This window comes from Numenius arquata, chromosome 14 (genome assembly GCF_964106895.1).
Source record: "Numenius arquata chromosome 14, bNumArq3.hap1.1, whole genome shotgun sequence".
Taxonomy (NCBI): domain Eukaryota; kingdom Metazoa; phylum Chordata; class Aves; order Charadriiformes; family Scolopacidae; genus Numenius; species Numenius arquata.
Window position 1 is genome coordinate 17,663,311 of NC_133589.1, and position 24,458 is coordinate 17,687,768.

Below are 24,458 nucleotides of genomic sequence, written 5' to 3' on the forward strand. Positions count from 1 at the left end.
AAGCTGGATTCAGTGAAAGGGCCCTTCCCATCCCAGTGAGCGCTGGGACGGGGATGCTGGTCAGAGCGTGCATGAATAGGCTTCTAAAGATGGAGGGTTGTTGCTTAAATCACACCTTACCTTTCTCTCTTTTTCTTTCCTTTTTTTTTTTCCCCTTTCTCTTTTGTTTGTTTGTTTGTTTTTTAACTCTTGATCAGAACCGACCTTCCTTTCTCCAGTGTGTTGGGATCTTTACAGCAGCCCATGCCGCGGCGCCTCGCCTCTTCCACCCGAACTGCCCCTGCCCCTGGCTTGGACCTAACCTAGGATAAATCTCAGCGCGGCTCGGACCTAACCTAGGATAAATCTCAGCGCGGCCGGGGTAGGGGGGAACCATGGGGAGCTCTGCCTCATCGCTGGCCGCAGAGACGGAGTCGGACCACGGCTTCACTAGCGCGCCCTACCCGGGGCACCCAGCCGTGAGCTGGTATAGGAGTAGTCACGGTGGCCCCGTTTGGGAAAGTGCCCTTATAACGCGGCAGCATCAGCATTTACACCACCGGGTGCGAAGGTAAGGAGGAGGGGAAGGAGCCTGCTTACCTGCTTACCTCTCAGCTTGACTCTGGGACGCTGCCTTTGGGAAATAAGGTGCTTTGCATCCTCTTGGGTGTCGGGTCCTCTCATTCAGAGGCTCAGTTCGATTCCGCATAAAAGCTCAAATTTCCCCTGATTTGGGTGACGCCATGTCCTTGTCACAGGGCTGCTGATGTCTCCTGCAGAACGGACTGCAGGACTCATCCCAGCTCTTCCTCACGCACCTAAATGGTGAAGGTGGCTGCCTGGGAATGGGATCTCGCTTCCCTTAACGAGTTTGCCGTGTTCTTGTGGCTTCTCTTCTTCCCAACCAACCCACTGCACTGTGGGTGTCTGTCAGCCTGAACCACCACAGTGTCACAGACGGAGGATTGTGCTTCCAGGTTGGGTGGCAATAAGTAGCAACAGTTTCTGAACTCAAAAGAGCAAGAAAAGCTGTTTTCGTGCAAAAGCAGCGAAATGCTTTTCAATACCAGATCCAGGGGAACGAGACACACCAAAACACACCAAAACAATTATGCTGAAAAAGAGCTGAGTGTTTCCAACCCTCCGTTTCCATCCCTCCTCGATAAAATCAGCGCCTCGGACGTGTCTCTGAGGCATCGCCTTCCCCATCATCATTCCCATCCCCATCATCCCCTTCCCCATCAGCCACTTGAAGTGAGGGATTTTTCTTCGTGCTGGAGGGCTGGTGTCCTGCATTTGGTCTCTGACAGGTTGAGAGGTATGCCAAAAGCATCTAAAAATCCTTTGCCTGGGGGCCTGGCTGCAGAGGCTGCCGTGTTTTGTGCTAATAATATTTGAGCCTTTGCCTAATGCCTGCTCTGTGTAGATTCCAGCCTGGCTGGGTGTTTGTACTCGCTCGAGTCTGTCTGGAGCCGCTAGTCTTTTAGGAATAGCCGCTTGCTTCTGAGTGTTCCCCGAGCTGTTGTGGCTTTCCACGGGAGGCGTTTGCTGTGATGGTCGTGTCGTATCTGTCGTGTAGTCCTCGTTTTCTGTACTTTTCTGCCGCCGCGAGTCTGCTTCAGGGTGGCTGGGACACGACTGCGGGAGGCTCCCGGGCAAGCGACCTCCCGCTTGGCTCCTTCGTAGCCCTGTCTGGGCTCTCCTTGTTGAGCTGGTAACCGTGTGAAACCAATTAGCTGTTGTCTTTGCTCTCAGTCACAGACTTGAGTTCCGAGCAATGCCCCAGAGGCCTTTAAAAGCTCTATTTTGTGCAGTTCCCAGCGCCTGTTGCTGTGTGTACCAACGTTTGTGGCTGTCCAGGGGTTCTGGGTGGTGATCTGTGCTGTGTAGGTTTGTCCCCTCTTGTTTAGAGGGACCCTGCCACCAGAGCTGGGTCCTTCCTGCGGGATTATTCCCTCTGGACTGCTGGTTTTCCCTCTGTTGCCATGAAGATTTGGGGAAGGTGTTGATGGCTCACAGATGAGTACCTTGGTGTGGCCGTACACAACCACCACCGAGGTTTAGGAGCTTCCAGGGCAAAGCTGGCACCGGGCACTGAAAAGGTTGTGTCTCCGCAGCCTCATGAGTGCCAGCCGAGACTCGTGATTTGAAGTCTGTAGCTTGGAGGAGCTTGAGAAACGAAGTGAAATCTTGACACCTGGAAATAAATTTCCTGAACAACCAGCCTTCGCGGAGGAGCGGATGTCGGGGCAAGAACAGGAACTGCCGGTCTCGGTGCAGATAAAGCCGGTGTCCTGTTAGGACAGGAGTGGTTCTTCTGATAATCATGTATTTCCCCTGCTAAAGGGCGAGGAGAACTCATCCCGGCTGAGTGCCGCATGGCTCCTGGAGACAGGAAAATCACTGGCCGTGATTCACGGAGCAGTGAATTGCGTGGGAAGAACTCACTTTAGGCAGCGATTATGGAAGTGGGTTCAAAAGACCTGCTGAGATCAGCCGGGCTGTCAGGCATCAAAGCACCCGCCGTTCCCATGGCGAGACGGGTGAAACATCAGGGGGAAGAAGCAGCAGCGGACGGTTGGTTTCCAGAGAGGAACAGATAAATATATTCCTTTAAAAAAATTAAGTCGCTAGAACGAGTCAGGGCAGGGAGCCCTGCCTCTGAATATCCTCATCCCCGGAGCTGTGTGGGGCAGGAAGGAAGCGGAGTAGCGGGGAGTCAATTTGGGGCTGGACAGGAGTTCTGGGATAGACTTTGCTTTTCCTGCTGGTTTCCTGTCCCTGCCTGCGACCGCCTTCAGAGCTGATAATGCTTTGGCTGCTCGAGCGTGGCACGGAGCCAGGCCTGCTCAGGTCTGTCTCACGCCTCAGGGACGAGCGCAGACCTTTCTTGGCAGGAAAACAGGGAAGCAAGTACCTCATGAGTGACTTTGGGCTGTACTTGGTGGGGGAATTGAGGGAGGCTTCCCTCACGGTGGGGTGGGAATAATCTGTGCTGTTTGGCTTTTGAGATTCTAGAAGCTGAGAGGAGGCTGTGGTGTCTCCTGTTGCCTGGATGAGGCTGGTGGTCCCAGTTCCCTGTGTGCTGAAGCCAGGTAGACAGGAGGGAGAAGAAAAAGGGCCTTACTGGTAGAAGCAGTAGACTTGTAACTGCCAGATTTGAGTCCCTGGTCTCTTCTGGATGGTCTCTTTCTATGTGTCAGCATCCCACCTTTTAAACAGGAGCACATCCCCACCTTCCCCAGCATGCCAGGAGGACATAGCTGCTTACAGACTAAAGGAACCGAGTGTTCCGTGCGTGTTTTTTAGAGGGATCTTATTGCTGAAATCTCTGCTTGGGGCAAAGATCTTGCTTTTAAATACATCCTTGGTAGCAGGGTGTAGCCAGACAAGTTCTGGCTTAGTTAGAAGTCCCCTTGGGCTTCTCCTTGCTCTTACGCTTAAAGGTGTTTGGCCTGGGCTGTTGTTGGATGAGAGCGTTGAGCTGAGCCTCCAGACCCATCACGGCCGAGCTTCCTCACAAACCAAACCCTTCATGAAGCTGAGAGCAGCAAGATACAGGGCCACAAGTCCAGGTGCTGGTGGTAGGACGTATCTCAGTTGCTGCTGCTGCTGCAGTTGAATGGTTTGGGAGCTGTGGGCTCACGGTCGCTTCTCCTGCTGGAAGTGGTGGTGGCAGCTCTTCAGTGTCCATCCTTCCACATCTGTAAGGTGTGAGGAGGGAATTAGGGCACTGAACTGTCTCCCAGGTGAGATTTAAGGGGGTGTTTCTGCTCACCCGCTCTTCATTCCCCAGCATTCATAAAGAGGGACAACAGGGTCCTGTCCTGGTCAAATTCTTGATGGGACCCAGAGATGAGCAGGATCTTGATGGGACCATCAGAGAGATGGGGCTCTTCCCTGCTGGACCTGCTGGGTTCTTGTGGCTCTTTTGGTGGTGTCTCGGCACTGGGCTGGGAGGATACCTAGGTTTCAGAGTGCTTTGGATGTCTTGTGAAGGGTTCATAGCACTGAGAATTGCTTGAGTTAGCTCTGCTCAGGAGAGGTTTTGGGGGGAAAGTGTTGCAAGATCCGTGTGGCTGAATCGAAGCGTCTCTGCCCACCATTCAGTTTGGCTGAAGCTCTCTGAGCTCCTTCCTTTTCCAGAGAATATGCATTTGCTGGGGTTCCCCGCAGCATTCTGCAAAGGCTTTGTATTTTTCTATAAAAGCCTCTTCAGAATGAAATACCTCTGGGCCTCAATGGCTGTGGAGGCAGGAACAGACTCTTTATTTTTAAATGCTAAAAATATATAAATCCTTCCGCTTTTAGAAGGAAGTGAGGAGACCTGCTTTTGTTGTTGGCAGCTGATGGGAGGGCACTTGCTGATATCCCCCCAGCTCTCCAGAACCGCCACTTAATTCTGGAGAGAAACCCAGAGCGAGCACCTGTGACCTTGGTGTGTTTGTGAACCCCGTGGCTTAAATGTGGGGGGGGGAAAAAGCAAGTCAAAACGGCTGGGTAGCATCACCCAGTCCTGTCTCGGGGGCTTTGAGCCACCATGAGGCTGGTGGAGATGTGAATATGGGGACACTGGCATACCGGTGGTGGCAGGGAGCCGTATGGAGGGGGGACGTGGTGGTGCAGCGTTGGGGCACTTCACCTCGGAGCGTGGCATAAGCAGAAGTGGCGTCTGGAGGATGTTTCTTCTTGGGGAAGAGGAGAAGCGAGACGTCTGGGAAGAAAAGCTACTGGTAAAGCATCAGGTGACACTGCAGGGTTTCCTGCTTCTGGTTTCTGTCATCGGATCTCAGGTCGGGCATCAGCCTCAGGAGGTCTGACAGCGGTGGGCCGGTGTCGGTGCTCTTTGGACTATGGTTACCCCGAGAGCGCTGGGGCCGTGGGCTGGGACAGGCACAGTTCCCCGTTTTTATCAGCAAATTGCTTGGATTTGGATGTTCTCAGAGAGTTGATTTTGCACCTTGCAAGAATCACAGACTGGTTGAGGTTGGAAGGGACCTCTGGGGTCGAGCTGGTCCAACTCCCCTCCCAAGCCTCCATGTGAAGAACAGAGACTGTGGAAAAGCTGTGGATAACCAAAATCTCCTCTGACCCTATATCCACAGACGAGGGATGAGGAGGGAGAAGGAGATCACTCTTCCAAACCACAGGGGCACTAACATCATCCTTGGCGCCTGTTCATCGTACTGGAGGGGAGCTCCTGTTCCTCAGGTGCTGCAGTGAGGTGGTCACGTCCCTGTGTGGGTTGTGCTCCCTCTGGAAGTGTCGTGGCTTGGAATCCCAAGAATCAGCATCGTGGCTTGGAATCCCAAGAATCAGCTGAGATTTGGTAGCAAAATGATGCTGCGGGTTGTCGTGGATACCTGCTTGATGGGAACATCGGGCTTTTAACTGTTTTCTGGCCAGTTCTCACCAAGGCACGCGGCAGCTGGAACGATGTCTTGCTCAAGAAAGCGTGTGGTGCCAAGGAGTTGGCAGTGTGGGGTGGGGTTTCATCCAGTCCTGCCCATCTGCTTTCTGTGCTGGCTGCTCCAGCAGCCCCCTCACTCACAAAGCCTCTCAGGTGTTTACATTTGGGCTACTTTATAGCTCTGGGGCTGTGAAGAACTTGGAGGGTGGTACAGAGTAGCGGAGAATGAAGTTATTGATAGGTACCCCAAAAAATTCTCCCTTTGCTTCCCCCTCTGCCCCCCAGCCTTCCCCAACTTCACTTCCCACAATTGTGGGTAACAGGGTGATCCTGCCCGCTTACCCTCTCCAAGGAGAGGGCAAAATCCAGGGCAGGGAGTCAATCAGAGCTTGTGCGTTCGTCTTACCCAGCGGGGTCGGCTAAAATCTGAACAGAAATGCCTGAAGCCCTTGTCTGGAGTGTTGCTGTCACATGGAGAATAGAGTGGACCTGTCCCGTCAATAGTACCAACCCTAAGAAAGGAGAGCAGCACCTTTACCTGGGTCTGGGGCACTCCTGACACTGCGGTAGCCAAGTACTTTTGCTCCTAGAGACGTAGGTTCAGGTCCTTCTCCAAGTGCAGAAATGGGGTAATTGAGTAATTTTGCTTTGGTGCCCTCAGGATGCCATTCTGCATGAATCATAGAATCATGGAATGGTTTGGGTTGGAAGGGACCTTACAGCCCATCCAGTGCCACCCCCTGCCCTGGGCAGGGACACCCCCCACCAGACCAGGTTGCTCCAAGCCCCCTCCAACCTGGCCTTGAACCCCTCCAGGGATGGGGCAGCCACAGCTTCTCTGGGCAACCTGGGCCAGGCTCTCACCACCCTCACAGCAAAGAAGTTCTTCCCCACATCTCATCTCAATCTCCCCTCTTTCAGTGTCAAACCCTTCCCCCTCCTCCTAGGGCTCCCCTCCCTCATCCAGAGTCCCTCCCCAGCTTTCCTGGAGCCCCTTGAGGGACTGGAAGGGGCTCGAAGGTCTCCCTGGAGCCTTTTCTTCTCCAGGCTGAACCCCCCCAACTCTCTCAGCCTGTCCTCCCAGCAGAGGGGCTCCAGCCCTCCCAGCATCTCCGTGGCCTCCTCTGGCCCCGCTCCAACAGCTCCGTGTCCTTCTGCTGTTGGTGGCCCCAGAGCTGGAGGCAGCGCTGGGGGGGGTCTCCCCAGAGCAGAGCAGAGGGGCAGAATCCCCCCCTTCGCCCTGCTGGCCATGCTGCTGGGGATGCAGCCCAGGGTGCGGGTGGGGAGGAGAAGACACACAGGACCACAGTCTCCCTTTGCCCGCCGCTGTGAGCCATGGCTCTCAAAGGCTGCGTTGATGCGTCTGGGCTGGAGGCGGGTGCCGGTGCGTGGAGGAGACGGAGGGGAGCGCGTACGGAGCAAACCCTCTGCAGCCCTTTGTTCCCTCGGGTGAAACAGCCCCCCCGGCGCGGGGCTGCCACGAACAGAAGGGTAGTTGTCCAAGGAGCACAGATGAGCTGCGGTTTGATGCTGTTTGCATTAAGGAAACTGGGGCTGCGTCTCTCTGTCCCTGCCCAGGGATCCACACCCCCCCGCCCCCCGTGGGGAGCTGTGCCTTATATCAGCCGCTCTCCTCAACAAACTGCCCCGGGCTTTTATTTGAATTGGGTGCCTTCCCGTGCTTCTTGCCGTGTCTCCCAGTCTTCCCGCTCCGCCTGGTGCTGCCAAGGCACCGGTAACGCAGCCCGCGCGTCTCCCAGCATCCGTGCCCACAAGCGTCGCTGGATCCCTGCCAGGGGCAGGTGCTGGAGGTCACCGTGAGGAGGTGCGAAGAACTGACCTGAAGAGAAGGAAGCTGCTCCTGCGTTACAGATGGCACTTAGGAGGCTGCAGCAGGACATTCAAAGCAGAAGGAAGCTGGAAGTGAAGTGTGAACGCTGCCCGCAGCCCTTCTGGATGGCAGTGGGACGATCAGCAGGAGAGTGGGGGCAGCGCGTGGGGCGAGGATGAGGGGTTGGGCTGCGGGTGCTTAGAGGCTGCCAAGTGGGCAGGTTGTGGGGAGCCGGAGGGGCCTGGCCTGCCCTTGCCCAGAGCGGTGCAGAGCTCAGCTCGGCTCGGCTCAGGCTCCAGACGCTCGGGTTCCAGCCCCGCTGCTCCCAGCGCTCGGAGCAGTATCGCTTGTAGAGCTGGGCTCTTGCGTTTCAGAGCATCACAGAACGGTCGGGGTTGGAAGGGACCTCTGGAGATCATCTCCTCCAACCCCCTGCCAGAGCAGGTCCACCCAGAGCAGGTTGGATGCGTCCAGGCGGGTTTGAATGTCTCCAGAGACAGAGACTCATCCCCCTCTCTGGGCACCGTCTTCCAGGGCTCTGCCACCCTCAAAGCAAAGAAGTTTTTCCTCATGTTTAGATGGAATTTCCCATGTTCCAGCTTGTATCTGTTGCCCCTTGTCATGTCCCCGGGCACCACTGAGAAGAGCCTGGCCCCATCGTCTTGCCACCTGCCCTTTAGCTATTGCTCAGCATCAATGAGGTCCCCTCACAGTCTGCTCTTCTCCAGCTGAACAGCCCCAGGGCTCCCAGCCTTTCCTCAGCAGAGAGATGCTCCAGTCCCTCATCATCTTCGTAGCCTCCACTGGACTCTCTCCAGCAGTTCGCTGTCCTAGAACCAGGTGGCCCAGCACTGGACCCAGTGCTCCAGCTGTGGCCTCACCAGGGCAGAGCAGAGGGAGAGGATGACCTCCCTGGACCTGCTGGCCACGCTTATGTTAATGCCCCCCAGGAGACCATTGGCCACCTTGGCTCCAATTTGAAGCGTGGCAGATTGACAAGAGCAAAAGAAGATGTTGGGAGGCCGGCTCTTGCCACCTTGTGGGGTGGAGGGGATGGGATGTCCATATACCCTGCCCTTCTAAAGTGTTCCCCAGCTGTGGAGTGGGGAGAAGGTGGACGCAAGCAGGATCTCTCATTCTAACCCGATTTTAACCTGCAGACCTTGGAAAAGTGAAACTATAGATAGATAGAGGTATGTGTGTAGGTACATGTATTTTTTTCCCCTGATTCCTTGGGCCACCAAGGAGGAGACACCTATTATTCAGAACCCTGGTGGTGGCTGGCACCTGCCCTATGGACCTTCTCATAAGATTGTGCCACCAGTTGTAGCAAACGGGTCCTCTATAACCTTCCCTGCTGAGGAGCCAGGGCCTCTCCCGCTGCCTTACCCCGCAGCTGGGGTGTCCGTCTGTGGGGAGGGACAAACGTGCAAACACTTGGAGAGCAGCTCTGTAGAAAAAGACCTGGGAGTTCTGGTGGACAACAGGATGCCCATGAGGCAGCAATGTGCCCTTGTGGCCAAGAAGGCCAATGACATCCTGGGCTGCATCAAGAAGAGCGTGGCCAGCAGGTCAAGGGAGGTCATCCTGCCCCTCTGCTCTGCCCTGGGGAGGCCCCATCTGGAGCACTGGGACCAGTTCTGGGTTCAACTGGTTCCCCAGTTCAAGAAAGACAGGGAACTGCTGGAGAGGGTACAGCAGAGGGCTACAAAGATGATGAGGGGCCTGGAGCATCTCTCTGCTGAGGAGAGGCTGAGGGACTTGGGTCTTTTTAGTCTGGAGAAGAGAAGGCTGAGGGGGGATCTGATCAATGCCTATAAATACTTAAAGGGTGGGTGTCAGGAGGATGGGGCCAGTCTTTTTTCAGTGGTGCCCAGTGACAGGACAAAGGGAACGGGCACAAACTGGAACACAGGAAGTTCCATCTAAACATGAGGAGGAACTTCTTTACTTTGAGGGTGTCAGAGCCCTGGAAGAGGCTGCCCAGAGAGGTGGTGGAGTCTCTTGTCTCTGGAGACATTCAAACCCCGCCTGGACACGTTCCTGTGCAACCTACTCTGGGTGGACCTGCTCTGGCAGGGGGCTGGACTGGATGATCTCCAGAGGTCCCTTCCAACCCCGTATCATTCTGTGATTCTGAAATGTGGAAGAAATTTTTTTCCCAGGAGCTGCAGGCTTGCAGCTGGTGGCCCCGAACAGCCCAATGCTGGGTTTTTTGCCCAGCAACCTCCATGGCACGCGCGGTGACGTGCGTTGGGTACATCATTGCTTCACACAACCCCCCCAGAGAATCTCCTGGCAAAGCCTGGCCTGTTTTCCTTGGGTGGTCTTTTCCTACAGCAAATGTTTAGATGCTTGGCGTCCTTTGGATGTGCTGGGGTGGGCACTGGCTCTCCCAGTGCCGGCGTTGGAGGGACTGTAGTGACACGGTGGGGAGCATACAGCAGCTGACAGCCCCCATCTGTCTTGTGCAGCGTTTCAGTCTGCTGCAGGCAGGGCACGTGCGCTGTCTCCTCTCTGTCCCACGTCTGTAGGTTGACAGTGACGTCCTTCAGGCTGTCCTTGAGGAGTGTGTGTGCTGAGGTTACCCAGCAGCTGCGTGGAACTTGGAGAAGGGACTTCAAGACCAGGCTGGACGGGACTTTGAGCAACCTGGTCTGGTGGGAGGTGTCCCTGCCCAGGGCAGGGGGGTTGGAACTCGATGGTCTTTAAGATCCCTTCCAACCCAAACCATTCTATGATTCTATGCAGAGGTTCAGGAGCTTTCAATGAGAGCAGGATGTGTCCTCCTTGGTAGGAAGGGCTGTGTTCTGCCGCAGGGAAGGGACGCTGAGCTGTTAGAGGATTGCCCTGGTGGCAGGATGCTTCTCTGTGGACACGTGAGGGTTAATCGCACGTGCTGAAGCCAGGAGCATCCTCTGGATTCCAGCTGTCAAAGCACTAACTTAAGTATGTGTCATCTTTATGAGGCAGTAAACAGTGGTACAGGCTGAATTACCCCGTCCAGAGGCCTCCAGGGTACAGTATAACTCGTAGGGGCTTCCCTGGTAATTACTGCCTGATTAACTGCCGGAGGAGCCAGCCAGATGTGTTGCTGGCTCAGTTAAGGTGGCAGGAGCTCTAGAGCTTGAGGCATGAACAGAAGGAGCAGGTTAGGGAGCTGGATGGCCCTGTGGCTCAACACAGCATCATTCTGCTCTGCTCCTGGCCCTCCCAGCCCCATGTAACCCACCAAATCCTCTGAGAAGCCAGAGGAACCCAATAGCCACCGTTTATCAAAGTGCACAACTGAATCTGAGGGTGGGTTCCTGTGCTGAACCTTTGTTTATTGCAGTGGTGGGATTCAGAAGTGGTGCAATGCTCTTGTGTCATAGAATCACAGACTGGTTTGGGTTGGAAGGGACCTTACAGCCCATCCAGTGCCACCCCCTGCCCTGGGCAGGGACACCTCCCACCACACCAGGTTGCTCCAAGCCCCATCCAGACTGGCCTTGAACCCCTCCAGGGATGGGGCAACCACAGCTTCTCTGGGCAACCTGGGCCAGGCTCTCACCACCCTCACAGCAAAGAATGTCCTCCTGGAGCTCCTTGGATTGCCAATGGGTGATCTCCTGTGACATTGCAGCTGTCCCGGGTGGCCTCAAGGGGCTGCTGATTGCCACGTTGCTCTTGGGGCCAGTGGGGCAGGAAGGTGCAGGGGAGGGTTTTGGGCTGGGGGGGATGACAGTGCGCTGAAGGACCCATCTTGCTGGTGGCTGTGGCACAGAGGGCACAGGTCTGGGTTGGCTCTGCACATCCAGGAGTGTTTGACATGCACACAGTGGTACTGAAGATTGGCCCAGGACTGTCCAAGGAGCCATCAGTGCAAGGAAATGAAAATGGCCGGTCGGCTGTGTGAGAGGAAGCATTCACAGCCCAACCACAGCGCGATCAGCGTGGTTTATCCCACTGAGCTTCTTGGGAACTTGGTAATTGTCCCCTCTAAAGTTCAGGCAGATGAGAAGGAGAAGTAAGTGATCTTTATAGGTCAGCTGCACACACACAAACGGATCCGTTGCTCTTGGTGGGACTCAGCCTCTGCACTGGATCCCATCGTCTCCCTTGCCAGAAGAACCATGGCTCGATTGCTGACTGGAGCACCACGAGAAGGTGCTTCAGTAGCAGGACTGGAGAGCTCACCAATGTCTGTTTGGATCAATGTTTTGGCCTCTCGTTAATTTGCCCTCTGGTATTTTCTGTAGTGAGACATGAATCCTCAAGGCTGGCCTGGCTCTTTGTGTAAAGAGCAGGGATGCTGAGGTGGTGAAAGACCAAAGTCTCCTTGGATGTAATTCTGAATTTCCTCCATGGTTTCGGCAGCGCAGGAAAGAGGAACTGGCTCGAGGCGGGGTGAGCTCCTCTAATGTCAAGAGGAAGCTATTCCGTTTGAGTTCACTAAAGAGGTCTTGCTTTCGATTTTTTTGAAGGTTATATATCGGCATCCAGTCCTGCAGAGCAGAGCCAGGATTCCTTGAGAGCTCCAAGGTGCTATGCCCTTTCCTTGCCTTCTCCTCATGGAAGGGGTCAGTGGAGGTCTTCTGGGGGGAATCCTGTGGCTCTTCGCACGTAGGGATATTGATCCGTGACTTCAGCCCTCTTTCTGCAGATCTAGTGTGCAGAGCTGGGAAGCTCCTGGAGGAACAGGCCATAATTTAGCTCACTTCTGACCTCGGCGGGTAAGAATGGTGTTTAACCAGTGCTGGAATGAGAAGGCAGAAGGCAGGGGATGACAGGCTGAGAGAGCTGGGGGGGTTCAGCCTGGAGAAGACAAGGGGAGACCTCAGAGCCCCTTCCAGTCCCTCAAGGGGCTCCAGGAAAGCTGGGGAGGGACTCTGGATGAGGGAGGGGAGCCCTAGGAGGAGGGGGAAGGGTTTGACACTGAAAGAGGGGAGATGGAGATGAGATGTGGGGAAGAACTTCTTTGGTGTGAGGGTGGTAAGAGCCTGGCCCAGGTTGCCCAGAGAAGCTGTGGCTGCCCCATCCCTGGAGGGGTTCAAGGCCAGGTTGGAGGGAGCTTGGAGCAACCTGGTGTGGTGGGAGGTGTCCCTGCCCAGGGCAGGGGGTGGCACTGGATGGGCTTTACGGTCCCTTCCAACTTGAACCATTCTATGACATTTGGGGTGAGGGTGTCCCTTCTCCTGTCATTTGGAGCCTTGGTGGCTGTGGTCCAGAAGTTCTGGGAGCAGCCACCAGCCTGCACATGCCCTGGACTTTTCGTGCCATTCTCTACCTGCTGTATTTATTGAGCCTGACGCTTCCACTGCTGTGGAGAAGGACAGGTTTTTATTAACCGTACCCAGTGTGTGCCCCCCCCGTGAAGTGAGCCCAGGCATCAGCATTGCAGGAACCGAAGGCTGGAGCGCAGCAGCTGGAAATACAGGGTGATTTATTCAATGGAGATGTGAGAGATGGGAACAGACAGCTTTGGATTCTGCTCCTGATCCATTTCCCCTCCCTCCCTTCTTCATCCTTCTCTCTTTCTCTTCCCCCACCACTCTTCCAATTTTATTTTAACAGCACTGCAAATTGCAGCATAAATCATAGCTGAACAGTAATTCGGGTTGGTGGCCACCAGTAAATCTCCTCTTTCAGCCTCCCCACATGAGAGGGAGGTTGCACTGGGAGTAAGGTGAGTCCTGAGAGTGCCTGGTTTACAGTCCCATCAGGTTTTGTCATAGAATCATGGAATGGTTTGGGTTGGAAGGGACCTTAAAGCCCACCCAGTCACACCCCCTGCCCTGGGCAGGGACACCTCCCACCAGACCAGGTTGCTCCAAGCCCCCTCCAACCTGGCCTTGAACCCCTCCAGGGATGGGGCAGCCACAGCTTCTCTGGGCAACCTGGGCCAGGCTCTCACCACCCTCACAGCAAAGAAGTTCTTCCCCACATCTCATCTCCATCTCCCCTCTTTCAGTGTCAAACCCTTCCCCCTCCTCCTAGGGCTCCCCTCCCTCATCCAGAGTCCCTCCCCAGCTTTCCTGGAGCCCCTTGAGGGACTGGAAGGGGCTCTGAGGTCTCCCCGGAGCCTTGTCTTCTCCAGGCTGAACCCCCCCAACTCTCTCAGCCTGTCCTCAGAGCAGAGGGGCTCCAGCCCTCCCAGCATCTCCGTGGCCCCATTTTCCTGGCTCTTCCCAGTTACCACAGCATGTTTAGCCTTAGTCCCACATCTCTTTAGTCCTGGGAAACAGGAAAATTCTTCTCTGACCCCAGCCCCTAGTGCTAGCACCGGGTGTGTTGGAAAGTGGTGTGGTGTGAGGGGTGCTGGCATAAGTTACAAACGCTGTTGTTCAGGTGTGTGACATCTGAAGTTGTTTTCTGTTCTTGAAGATAATAGAAGGTGGTCTTCATCCGGATCTGTACTTCCAAACTGCCCTGCACGCAGGAACAGAAAATAGCCCTGTGCGGTGTGTGAAGGGCAAAGTCTATGCCCTTTGATTCACCCAAGGGATCTCTCTGCACAGTCCCACCCCAGGAGCCGTTTGTCCTGGCAAACGTGTTTCCCAGCCGCCAGTACCGTCTCCTTGGGTGCGTGCTCCATCTGTGTTTGTATCCCCCTCCCCACCACGCTTGAGCTTGGCCCACCCTGCAATGAGGTCAGGTGTTAGGAGAGCAGAAGAAAAGTACAGGCCATGCCTTCGTTTTATGCCCTTCTTGGCTGGTTGTGAAGCTTCAGAGGTGTTTTCCACGTTGGGTTCTTAAAACACGGGGCAGGTGTTGAAAGACGCGAGGATAGATCTGCCTGATGTCAACAAGAGTTGCTTGTTGTGTGATGTACCGGTGAGAAAACCAAGGTGCAAAGGGGAGAGGCATCTGCTGCTGAAGTGTGTTAAAAACCAGTGAGGTTCTGGGGGTTTGGAGTAGCTGGGGGTTTTGCAGAGGAGCAGCACGGTCAAGGTTCTGCAGGGCTTTGACTCCAGGCGGCCACCTCACCCTTGCCCTGCTCTGTCCTCCAGGGAGCGCAGGCTCTTCTGAGGTAGACCACGGACCCTCACTTAAAAAGAAATTCCTTAATTGGCTTAAAGGCAGAGAAACGAAAACAACAAGTAGAGCTGCTTCTTCAGCCAGCTGGCTTTCCTCTGCAGGGGTTGCTTTTGAAGTGATTGTTCAAACATACCTCAGGTGTGGGCAGCTAAATGGGGGGAATCGAGCATCCTTTGGTCCCAGGAGTCCACCCTCCTTGCTGAAGCTGTCCCAGCTCCTCAGATGAGAGAGCAGCTTAATGAGTTCAGTTTCTTGCCCCTTTCCTCGCCTCCTTCCCTCCCTGCTGAGAGCGGGGAAGTCTTTCTTGTAAAATGCAACCGTAGAAATCCCCATCGGTGCTTCCTTTCCTTCCCGCTTTCTCAGGTTGGTAGCAGCAAAAGGACTTCTTCTCAGCTCCTCCATGCTTAGATCCTCCTCCAAACAGCAGCCTGTGCTCCACTGCCCAGAGAAGCTGTGGCTGCCCCATCCCTGGAGGGGTTCAAGGCCAGGTTGGAGGGGGCTTGGAGCAACCTGGTCTGGTGGGAGGTGTCCCTGGCGAGGACAGGAGGTGGCACTGGATGGGCTTTAAGGTCTCTTCTAACCCAAACCATTCCGTGATTCTCTGGGGCCTGTTTCAAATGGGACCTGGAAAAAGGTGATGAAGGCTTATTTGAAGGATCGCCATGCTCCGGTCTCTGAGCTCCTCCAATGGTACCATGGCTGCTGCTTCTGCAGCTGGAGTGAAGGACACGTCAGTAGGTTTCTGGGACAGCCTTCCCTGGTGGGTTCCTTTCCTCCCCCACAGAAGCTGAGCTGCTGTGTTGCATGATACCTTTTTTCAGCTGGGCCAACCCAACTCATGTCCAGGGCCTGCTGTGATGTGTTAGTGAAATTAGGGTAATGAAGACCCTCTCTGTAAGCCCTGTTGCACCTACCTACCTGGGTAGGAGGGGACACGGAGCTCCAGTGTGCAGGTGGTGCTGGCTATGCTGGGTCTGGCCTTAGCCACAGCTCCTCTGGCTGTAGAGGGAGCAGCCACAGCTTGATCCAGCGCTTCCAGGGACCGTGTGTAGCTGCTTCAGCACCTGGTTAGATCATCTTTAACCTGATGTCTGGCTCTGGCCACGTCTTGGAGATTGGACCATCATCCTGTTCAAGGGGTGGCAGCTGTTATGGGAAGGGAACAGGAGTCCTGGTGGTCTCCTGGGCTGGTATGAATCTCCTCGCTAGCAGTGCAGGACCTCGTGTGATGTAGGTGAGGAGCTCGAAACTCATCACAGCCCTTGGGCTGATGTTTGCAGACAGAGGTGGTTCTCTGCTCCTCTGCTGGTGTCCAGTGTCTGGGTGCTCATAGGTCCTGGTAGCTCTCTGAATCCCAGGCTCAGATATGTGTTTTGTTCTTTTAAGATTCCTCCTACGTACATAAACAAACCCTTTAATAGCTGTAATAAACCATATGCCCCTGTTATTTAAATAGAATAAATAAAGTTGGAAAAGCCTCCCAGGAGCATCTGGAGCTTCACCACCTGTGGAAAACTGGCAGTTAAAGGAGCTGGGTACATAGAGAAGAGCCCATAAAGACGGTGTCAGCGGAAAAAGAGGAGTTTCTGAAAGTCTTTCGTCTTCCCGTTGGCAGCACTCAGACGCGGCTCCAGCTGCTTTCCCGTCTGGGATGCAGGCGAGTGTGAGCTCCCACGCTCGGTTATCGCTGTTTGCAAGGAGCAGCTCTGGTTTGACCCAAAAGTTTGGAAATCGTTATACTAGCAAGTAGGAATAATTCAGAGGACGGTTGCCATGACTTGAGGAATTCATGTTTGGTTTCTGGACTTGTCTTAGCCTTAATGGTTGGGCAGGATCTGTGGTCTGTCAGTGCCTGTCTCCATAAGAAGCCTCATGGGAGGAGAATCCAAGATTCTTGGAAGCACCATTGTCTGTGGCAGGCACAGGGCTGCACAGATTCACATGGAGAAGTGTGTGCAGGCGTCAAGTCTTAGTTCTTGGAGGTGCTGGTGGTGTTTCTTTGACTGCAATGGGGAAGTCTTTCCCAGTTCTATCCAGATCTCCCAGGAGGTTGTGTGGAAAGAAAGAATCTGGCAGGCAGGCAGGATTTACAAGCTAAGGAGGAGACAGCCATGGCTGTGCATTCACTGGAGACCAACTGGACAGTACAGTTATGTTGTTTCCAGAGGAGGCTTCTGTGCTGCTGCCTCTTCTCTTGGTAATACGGACACCTGGCATCCTAGTATCACAGAATCATAGAATGGTTTGGGTTGGAAAGGACCTTAAAGCCCATCCAGTGCCACCCCCTGCCCTGGGCAGGGACACCTCCCACCAGACCAGGTTGCTCCAAGCCCCCTCCAACCTGGCCTTGAACCCCTCCAGGGATGGGGCAGCCACAGCTTCTCTGGGCAACCTGGGCCAGGCTCTCACCACCCTCACAGCAAAGAAGTTCTTCCCCACATCTCATCTCCATCTCCCCTCTTTCAGTGTCAAACCCTTCCCCCTCCTCCTAGGGCTCCCCTCCCTCATCCAGAGTCCCTCCCCAGCTTTCCTGGAGCCCCTTGAGGGACTGGAAGGGGCTCTAAGGTCTCCCCGGCACCTTCTCTTCTCCAGGCTGACCCCCCCCAACTCTCTCAGCCTGTCCTCCCAGCAGAGGGGCTCTAGCCCTCCCAGCATCTCCGTGGCCTCCTCTGGCCCCGCTCCAACAGCTCCATGTCCTTCCTGTCCTGAGGACTCCAGAGCTGGACGCAGTGCTCCAGATGGGGTCTCCCCAGAGCAGAGCAGAGGGGGAGAATCACCTCCCTCGCCTTGCTGGCCATGCTTCTTTTGATGTAGCCCAGGATCCTTCTTATTACAGCTCCCCTACGAGTTAAGAGGTTTTATTTCCTGCCCTCCTGAACTGTGTACACTCCACAGCCAACTTGAACTTCACTCAAGGTGCAGATACGGACATCCCACCTGTGCCACATTGGATGGCAAGGATGCTCCACTGTGTCTACACCATTGTGTCTCATCCCAGAGGCTCTTGTGCCCAAATCACCTGCTTTCAGGGCCCAAGTGCTGAGACATGAAGCCCCTAGAGAGGGCTATGCCCAGAGGTGTGTGTCCAAGTGCCGTGCCGAGGACAAGCTGCGATGGTCGGCTAGCGCACAACCTGCTTGCTGGCCACCAGAACCCCAGCTGGGCAGGCAGGTATCTTTTGCAGCCTGGTCCTTCTGCGTTGCTGCTCGTCTCCCTGTGTGAGTGATGCATATATGGCTTGACTGCTTGGTGCCCTCCCCTCTCCGCTCCGGCGTGTAAGCCTCCCTGTGGTACACCAGCTTTGACACAAAGGGCCAGCCCCGCTGCAGGCTTTCACCGTGTGTCAGAATAAATCGCTTCTTCCTCCTCTTGCGTGGAGGAGATGCTGGTTCCGAGTCTGAACAGCACCTGAGGCGGCTTCTCCCCCCTTTCTTCCTCTTCCTCCCCCTGCGAGGAGAGCAGAGCCTGCTGGCTGCAGCGCGGCGACAGACACCCGAGCCCGCAGCTGATGCAGCAACAAATTCTGTGCAGTCTTGCATTCATCTGCTTGACCTGACGTAACCTGGGAACGGAGCTGGAGAAGGTGCGGATGATCCCGGAGTGGGGAAAGCTGGAGCTATCTGTGAGGTTGGTGGGGTTGATTGCTGTTGAAAGCCCCCGCTCTCCATGCGGGCCAGCAGCCCAGGTGACCACGCACCCCAGGTCGGTAAAATGTGGAGGGACGTGGCTCCAGGGCAGCAAAACATTAAATTCTTGAATTCTTCTGCTGCACTGAGCCTTCGGTCATGTTTTTTCCAGGATCTGGCAGTCAATGTGAGTCTACTTGAAAGGTCTGTGTGGAGGCAAGGACTCAGTGGAAAGAGTGAGCGTGTGTGTGCAAACTCCTACACCCATCTCATCTGGGACATCACCCTGGGCTTCTGCTCTGCGCGTTGAGATCCTCCTTTGGCATCGGTGCTCTCCGGAGGGGTTGCAGACATAGTTCCTGAAGTAGGACATTCAGGTTTGCCCTCTGCCTTCTGGTCTCCTGGCACCAAAGGAGCTGCTCAAGCCCATTGAGAGATAGCAGGGCTTGCTGGTTGGTGGCATTGGCTCTGGGAGGAACCTCCATCCTCGCCTTTCCCCTTGCTGCCAGGTGACATTTGTAGTGTGGCTGCGGTGGCCTGATCACCATGCCCTGATCCGACCACGGGCTCGGCTGTGGCTTGGCCGACTCGGATGGGCTCCAGGGATGTCAGGAGTTGCCAGAGTTCCTCTCTCTTCCCCTGTCCCTTGGCAACCTTTCTTCCTTTCTGCAGATCAGCGCAAAGCTTGTTGGCGGGGTCGTTAAGCGTGAGCTGCTTTCCTCAGGCACAGGACTGGCTTAGCTCTTCGTTAAGGCCAGTTAATCACCCTGAAGAGAGCCTGACAGCCGCTGGCGATGCATCACGGTGCTGGCACAAGGTCCTGCCCGTGGTGTCCTGAGCGTGGGTGGCAGCTATGGGGAGGGCACAGCGTGGTCTGGGACAGTGGGACAGGGGAATGGTGCCACTGCAGAGCGTGGGTTTTGGGCCCCGAGAAGTTTCCTCGTTGGCAGGAAGAGCACCCAGCAGCAGCTCTGCCAGGAGCAGGGACAATGGCCAAGTTAAAGCCCCAGGAGAGGAGGAGGAGGCTGAGGGCTCTGCTTCTACCCGCTCTCATTAGTCTCAGACCTCAGGGAAAGACGAGTCTTTCTCTCTGCCTCCAGCCCAAATGGTACCGAGCTCTTGACGACTGTTGGTTTTTTCCTAATTGTACCTTGGAGCTATGCCTTGATTTATTTCTTTAAAGGCAGAATTTAGGGAAAAAGCTGGCTGTTTCTCAAGCAAATAGCGGCCTGCCCCGTGCAGCTGGTTATGGGCAGGGCTGGGAACTGGTGAGACGAGAGATGGGCTCGGGAACATCCTCACACCTCCTTCCCCATGGTTGCGCCTGCGTTGTGATAGCTCCCACCGCCCCACAGCCCCTGCAGGGCCACGTGAGGGTGTAGATGGTCCCCTCCAGCCTTGTATGGCTCCTCCAACAGCAGCATTTCGCCTTTCAGGCCTCAAAGGCAGCAAATAGCTTTGAATTTCCTTTTCATCCTGGGAAGAAAGGATTTAATTCACTCTCTGAAAGCACAGGGAGCTTTTGGAGCTGAGCTGGTGGCGCTGGCTGTGAGCGTGAGGTGGAGCTGTTCATGGAGCATCACCCACAGCTCCTCAATCCTGTCCCACGCCATGCTCTCCAGACATGAGACATCCTAAGAGATGTCCTCTACTCCATTCCCTCCCACATTTCATCTGAAATCCTTACGCTTTGAGTTCTTCTGGCCATCCCTCCCACTCTTCACAACCAAGCATTGTAGGTCATCATTGGTATGAAGATGTCCCCATCCTGTTGTCTCTGAGCAGGGATTCCTGTGGCTAATCTGCAGGGGTGGGGAGCTTGTTGAGAAGGGCTGGTGGCAGGGCTTAGGGCAGAGCCTCAGCAGTTCTGCGATGGAGATGGTTAAGAGGAAATAACAGAGGAGGGAGCTCAGATCCACCCCTTGACCTGTGGATCTGAGAGGGTGGCACACACCCTTGATGGAAGAAAAAAGGACATCTCCCCTTGGTATGTCAGCCTCGTTTAGGTCTCAGCAATGCGTCGAAGACAGCAAAGTCTTGCCCTTCTTCCTCACTGGGCAAAATTCATGGTGATGTTCTGCAGCCTCCCTGGATGCCATTTATTGGCTACTGTTAGTGCTCAGAGAGAGGAATTAACTCTACGCTGCTCTTCCCTGGGATCTTCTCCTGCTTGATTGCTCTTACCAACTTTTGTGCCCTTTTTAAAGGGCACAGTTTCTGTTGGCTTCTTAAGTTAAAACCTGCCATGATTTGAAATGAATTGGTGTAACAGTAGTAAGAAAGAACATCATCTTCCCAGCTGTTACTCCCCGGCATCTTGGCATCTTGCTTGTCCTCCTAGATCTGGCACGTTGGCTGTAAATCCTCCCGCTGTTGTTCTTGATCTCCCCTGATTTGTGGTAGCCTAACTTCAGTGGTGGCTTGAAGGTCCTGAAGGAGTGGCACCTGCATGATGTGTCCTGCTCACCAGTTTGTCCGGATCAGCAGGGAGAGCAAGAGGAGAGGCTGCCTCCGGGGTGTGATTTGGCTTCATGTTGCTCGAGGTGTGTGTTTGTCCTCGAGTTCTGTGGGCACAGGAGGCCAGTAGGTGTTCCTGGTATCTCCCACCCTCTTCCTGGCACACCTTGAGATTTAAAGGACCTTGCTCCATGGAGGGGGTGTGCTACAGCTCATCCCAGAGGATTCGGTGTCCTCAGTGGTCCCTGCTGGGTGTGTGATGGGATTCTGTCAGTCCTGACGTTGCCAGGGCTGTGTTTGCTCTGTAATAATGTCCTCTCCTGCCGTGTTCAGAGTGTTTTGGGCTGAGAGTTGAGGCTGAACACTGAGCCAGGTCAGCGGGCATCGCTTCTCTTCTGCCAGCTCTGAACCTGCTTGGCTTTTGACTGTAGGTTCTTGCTGCCTGGCAGCTGAACCTCTCTTCCCCTCACCCTGATTCACCTTTTCTCTGTTCATCTGTGTTGCCGACCGGTGAAGGTCTCTCCCAGGATTGACCCTTGGTAGGCTCTTGAGAAGTTTTCCAGGCTGCCTTAAAGCAGGAAAGAATTTATAGGCCAGGCAGAGAATGATTAAATAACTTTTTGGAGCCCCTGCCCTTCCTTCAAAAATCTTCCTTCCTAACCAAGGGGATCTTTTCAGAGTTTGAAATTTTTCGTTCAGGCTTCTCCACGTGTGAATAACTGCAAACTCCCTCCTGCTGGGGCTGTTGAAGTGAAACCTCAGAGCACATTTGTACTAAACCTGTTCTCAACATCAGCGAGCGAGGGCACCCCTGGGACCGGCGTTGGGAGTCCTGTCCCCAACTGTCAGGGGATGGGATCTGCCCGGGGTGTGAGATCTGCCCTCTTCCTCGGTGCCTGACGTTGAGTTTTGGTCCTGTCATTCTCAGGGTGGACAACCAAAGGTCCAAGAGGTTTGGTTAGTGTCGGTGTGCATTGCCACCCGCTGGGTGGTGGCTGGAGATCGCTGTGGGACTTGGGTCCATAGCAGGATCGTGAGCGGTCATTCCCATGAAAATATAATTCCTGAATTCCCTTTTGCTGCTTCCTAGAAAACTTTTCTCTGGCATTGCTGAGAAGATGAGTCTGAAGGGCCAAAAGCTGGGCTACGGCACCTCTCCTAATCCATGTGTTTCCCCAGAACGTTGGTGAGACCCCTGCTCTGTTTGGGTTGTGGATCACATTGGCTTTCAGTTTTTCACCGTGGAGGCCTCTGTTTGGTGTGAAAATCTGTATTTTTCAAACCTTTTTATACAAGCCATCTTGCAAACAGGTAGTTGTTTTATTCCGTAGCAGACCTGTAAGATGTATCATCTTGGGTCTGTGGGATTGATTTCAGTGGAGTCTGAATCTTCCTCTGTTTCAGGTGCTCATGAATTTTGCTGGACAACTTTATTTTATGGGGGAAACTTTCTGGGACGCTGCTTAGACCAAAGAGGGAGCATAATTATAAAAAACATGTGAGATAGCTGAAACAATTTTTACCAGGCTTCCTAAAGAACAAATCTAGTGTTCCCTAAGTGTGCAAGAAGCTGAAGCTACAAGTGTCCAGCCTAACTTGGGTCCATCAGTCTTCGAGGGTTCAGGCCTTCCTGGTCTGTTGGTTTTTTAACAAAAAATATATATTAAATTCTTGAATTCTTGTGTTGCATTTGCTGGAGGACTGTGGTCCTTTTTGCCCTGAAAGAGCAGCTTTTTTGGAAGCTGCAGACACGCTGAAGCACTCCCAAAATTTTTAGCGGAACCATGGTATCTACAGAGATCCTTTGCGCTTTCTATGCCTAAATTACACCAATTTCATGCAACTGTGACAAAACCATATAAAACTGATGTACTTTATGTATGTAAGTGAGTTCAAATATCCTCTGTGTGTGGATTTTCGTCATGTAGTCAAAGTAAGGCGAGATACGGGTTGAGGCCATTCAGTTTATCACCACCTTGAGCCAAATCAACGTATTAAGACGTTATCGAATCTGTTTAATGATATACATAGTATGGTGCTGGCCTGAGTTAATGACGCAAATTTTCCTCACCTAATCTAATACTTGGGTGGAACTGGAGCTTGATATTGTTTGGTCTTAATTTCCCCAGATACCCCAAAAAACGGGGAAAGGTGAGTTGAGTCCAGGAACGATGGCAGCAGCAGCGCTGTGCTAAATTGGTTTCTTTGAAGTGAGCTGTGATTGCAGCTGCCCAAATTTCCCATGCTTGCACGCAGGCAAGAAGAGGTTATTAATTATACCAACAGGCTGGGATTGATCTTAATGAGAAACGGTGTAGCCTGAGAGGAGCTGAGGCTGCGCTGGTGGCTGTCCCCAGGGCTGGGACTCCAGAGGGACCTTTCCGAGCTGTTCTCCTGCCTTGCAAAGCCTGTCCCGTGATGATCCCTGAGTGCCAGTGGAGCACATTCTCCATCCCAAGTCTTGAAGAGGTCCCATTGCCGTTGGCCATCTCATCTGGGTCCTGCATCCCAAAGACCTTGAAGATGCTTCTTTTGGGTGAGACACCTGGTCCATCATCAAAAGCCTGTGAACCCAGAGCTCGCAAAAGCTCGTGATGTTTGAGCAAAGCAAGAACTCGAACTTTGCTGGCCTCCTTGAAATACTCGGTCCGCCTCTTCCTTTCGTATCCCTAGGGATTCTTCTTATTGCCCTGGCAGAGGTTTGGGCAACCTGTTCATTAGCAAAGGAGCCTCTGAGAATGGTCTTGTCTTGGCGTGCCCGTGCTGCACAGCGCTCTGCTGGCCAAACTGGTTTTCTTCTGAAAGCCAGGATCTTACAACACTGAAGCAATTAAGGTATATTAAAGGCTAATGGTGCACGTCCTGTTTTTCTCACAAGGCAAGCCTTCCGGATTCTGATTCTGCTTTGATGCTTTTGCATGAAGAACGATAAAAGTTTATCTCCAGTCCATCAGTGTAGGATAATGCTGCCTGTAAGTCTTTAGCCTTGGAGGAAAGCTGGTGTGAGGCATGGTCCTTCCAGACGTGTGTCACTGTGCATTCCTGCAGTGGCATTGGGCCTGCAGCCCCAGTGACCACGTATTCAGATGGGTAGAACCCTTCAAAGACTCTGCTCCTTCTCCCCTGGGCCAAATCCAGCCAGGGATTACAGCCGTGGAGAGGACTCTCCAAGCGATGATGGTCTCCTCAAGTCCCTTCCTTCAACGAAGCCAGGCTTTGGTGCACGTTACAGGACTTTCAGGGTGCTCCTGTCCCAGCTCTGCCTCTGCCCTCCTCCCAGTTCCCACCCCACTCTTGACAGCTTCTATGGGGCTTCTTCATGGCCGGTGAAGGGTGGAGGAGCATGTTTTCTGCCCCACTTGCACCCTTTGCAAGCAGTTGTACTTACAGAGTGTTTCCTTGGAATTCCTTTCTTCCCTGTCCTACAGCAAAATGTCCCCTCTCACCCCTAACATCTTTCTTAAGACAGACAAGCCCTGTTTTCGGGGACGTGATGGCAAAGTAAATTGCAGGGAAAGCTGCAGTTTGAGAGCATGTTCTGTGGTTTTGTTGGCTGCCACAGAAATACGGTGCTGAACGAACTCCATACGTCTGGGGCCGGTGGGTTTTTTTCTCAGACTCCTCATTAGCAGAGTTCAATTTTCCCCTGGGAACTTCCCATGAAAACTCGCAGCCTCTTCTCTCGCTGGCCGGTGGAGCACGTCTGAGCTGGCCGAGCACTTCCTGAGCCGTGGCCAGGCTGGGAAAGCAGAAGCTGAATAGAAACTCTGCAAGCACCCTCTTGAGGTTTGGTGCAGTGGGACCAAGAAATTCCCAGGAACTGGAGTGCATCATCAGCTTGGAAAACTCTTAGTGTCTGTCTGAGCCTCCCAGAACCTTCTGGGGAGGGTTGTGTGGTGTTGGTGGATCTTTAATGGCCCCGTTCACTGTCAAGTGCTCACCCTTGCATGGTCTCCTTCTGCAATTAGACTGTTTTTTTTCCTCGCTTGATGAGTGCTTCTTGTCTTCCACCATTGCTTTGTTAAACAGAACAAATCCAGTTGTCCTGCTTCAATCCATTGCAAGTTATTACCAGTGGAAAATGCTGTTTTCTGCATAAATGCAATTGTCTTGCCCAAGTGAATGGTCAGGAGCA

The 24,458-nt window shown here is 53.9% G+C and overlaps 1 protein-coding gene across 1 annotated transcript in view; it reads left to right on the forward strand.

The window, feature by feature from the left end:
- The first annotated feature begins 374 nt into the window (after window positions 1-374).
- The window catches only part of CAPN15 (calpain 15), a 47,244-nt gene continuing 23,160 nt past the window's right edge, over window positions 375-24,458 (forward strand). Inside the window, exon 1 of the mRNA XM_074158643.1 lies at window positions 375-550. Coding sequence (XP_074014744.1) covers window positions 375-550 — 176 coding nt within the window. The remainder of the gene's footprint in view (window positions 551-24,458) is intronic.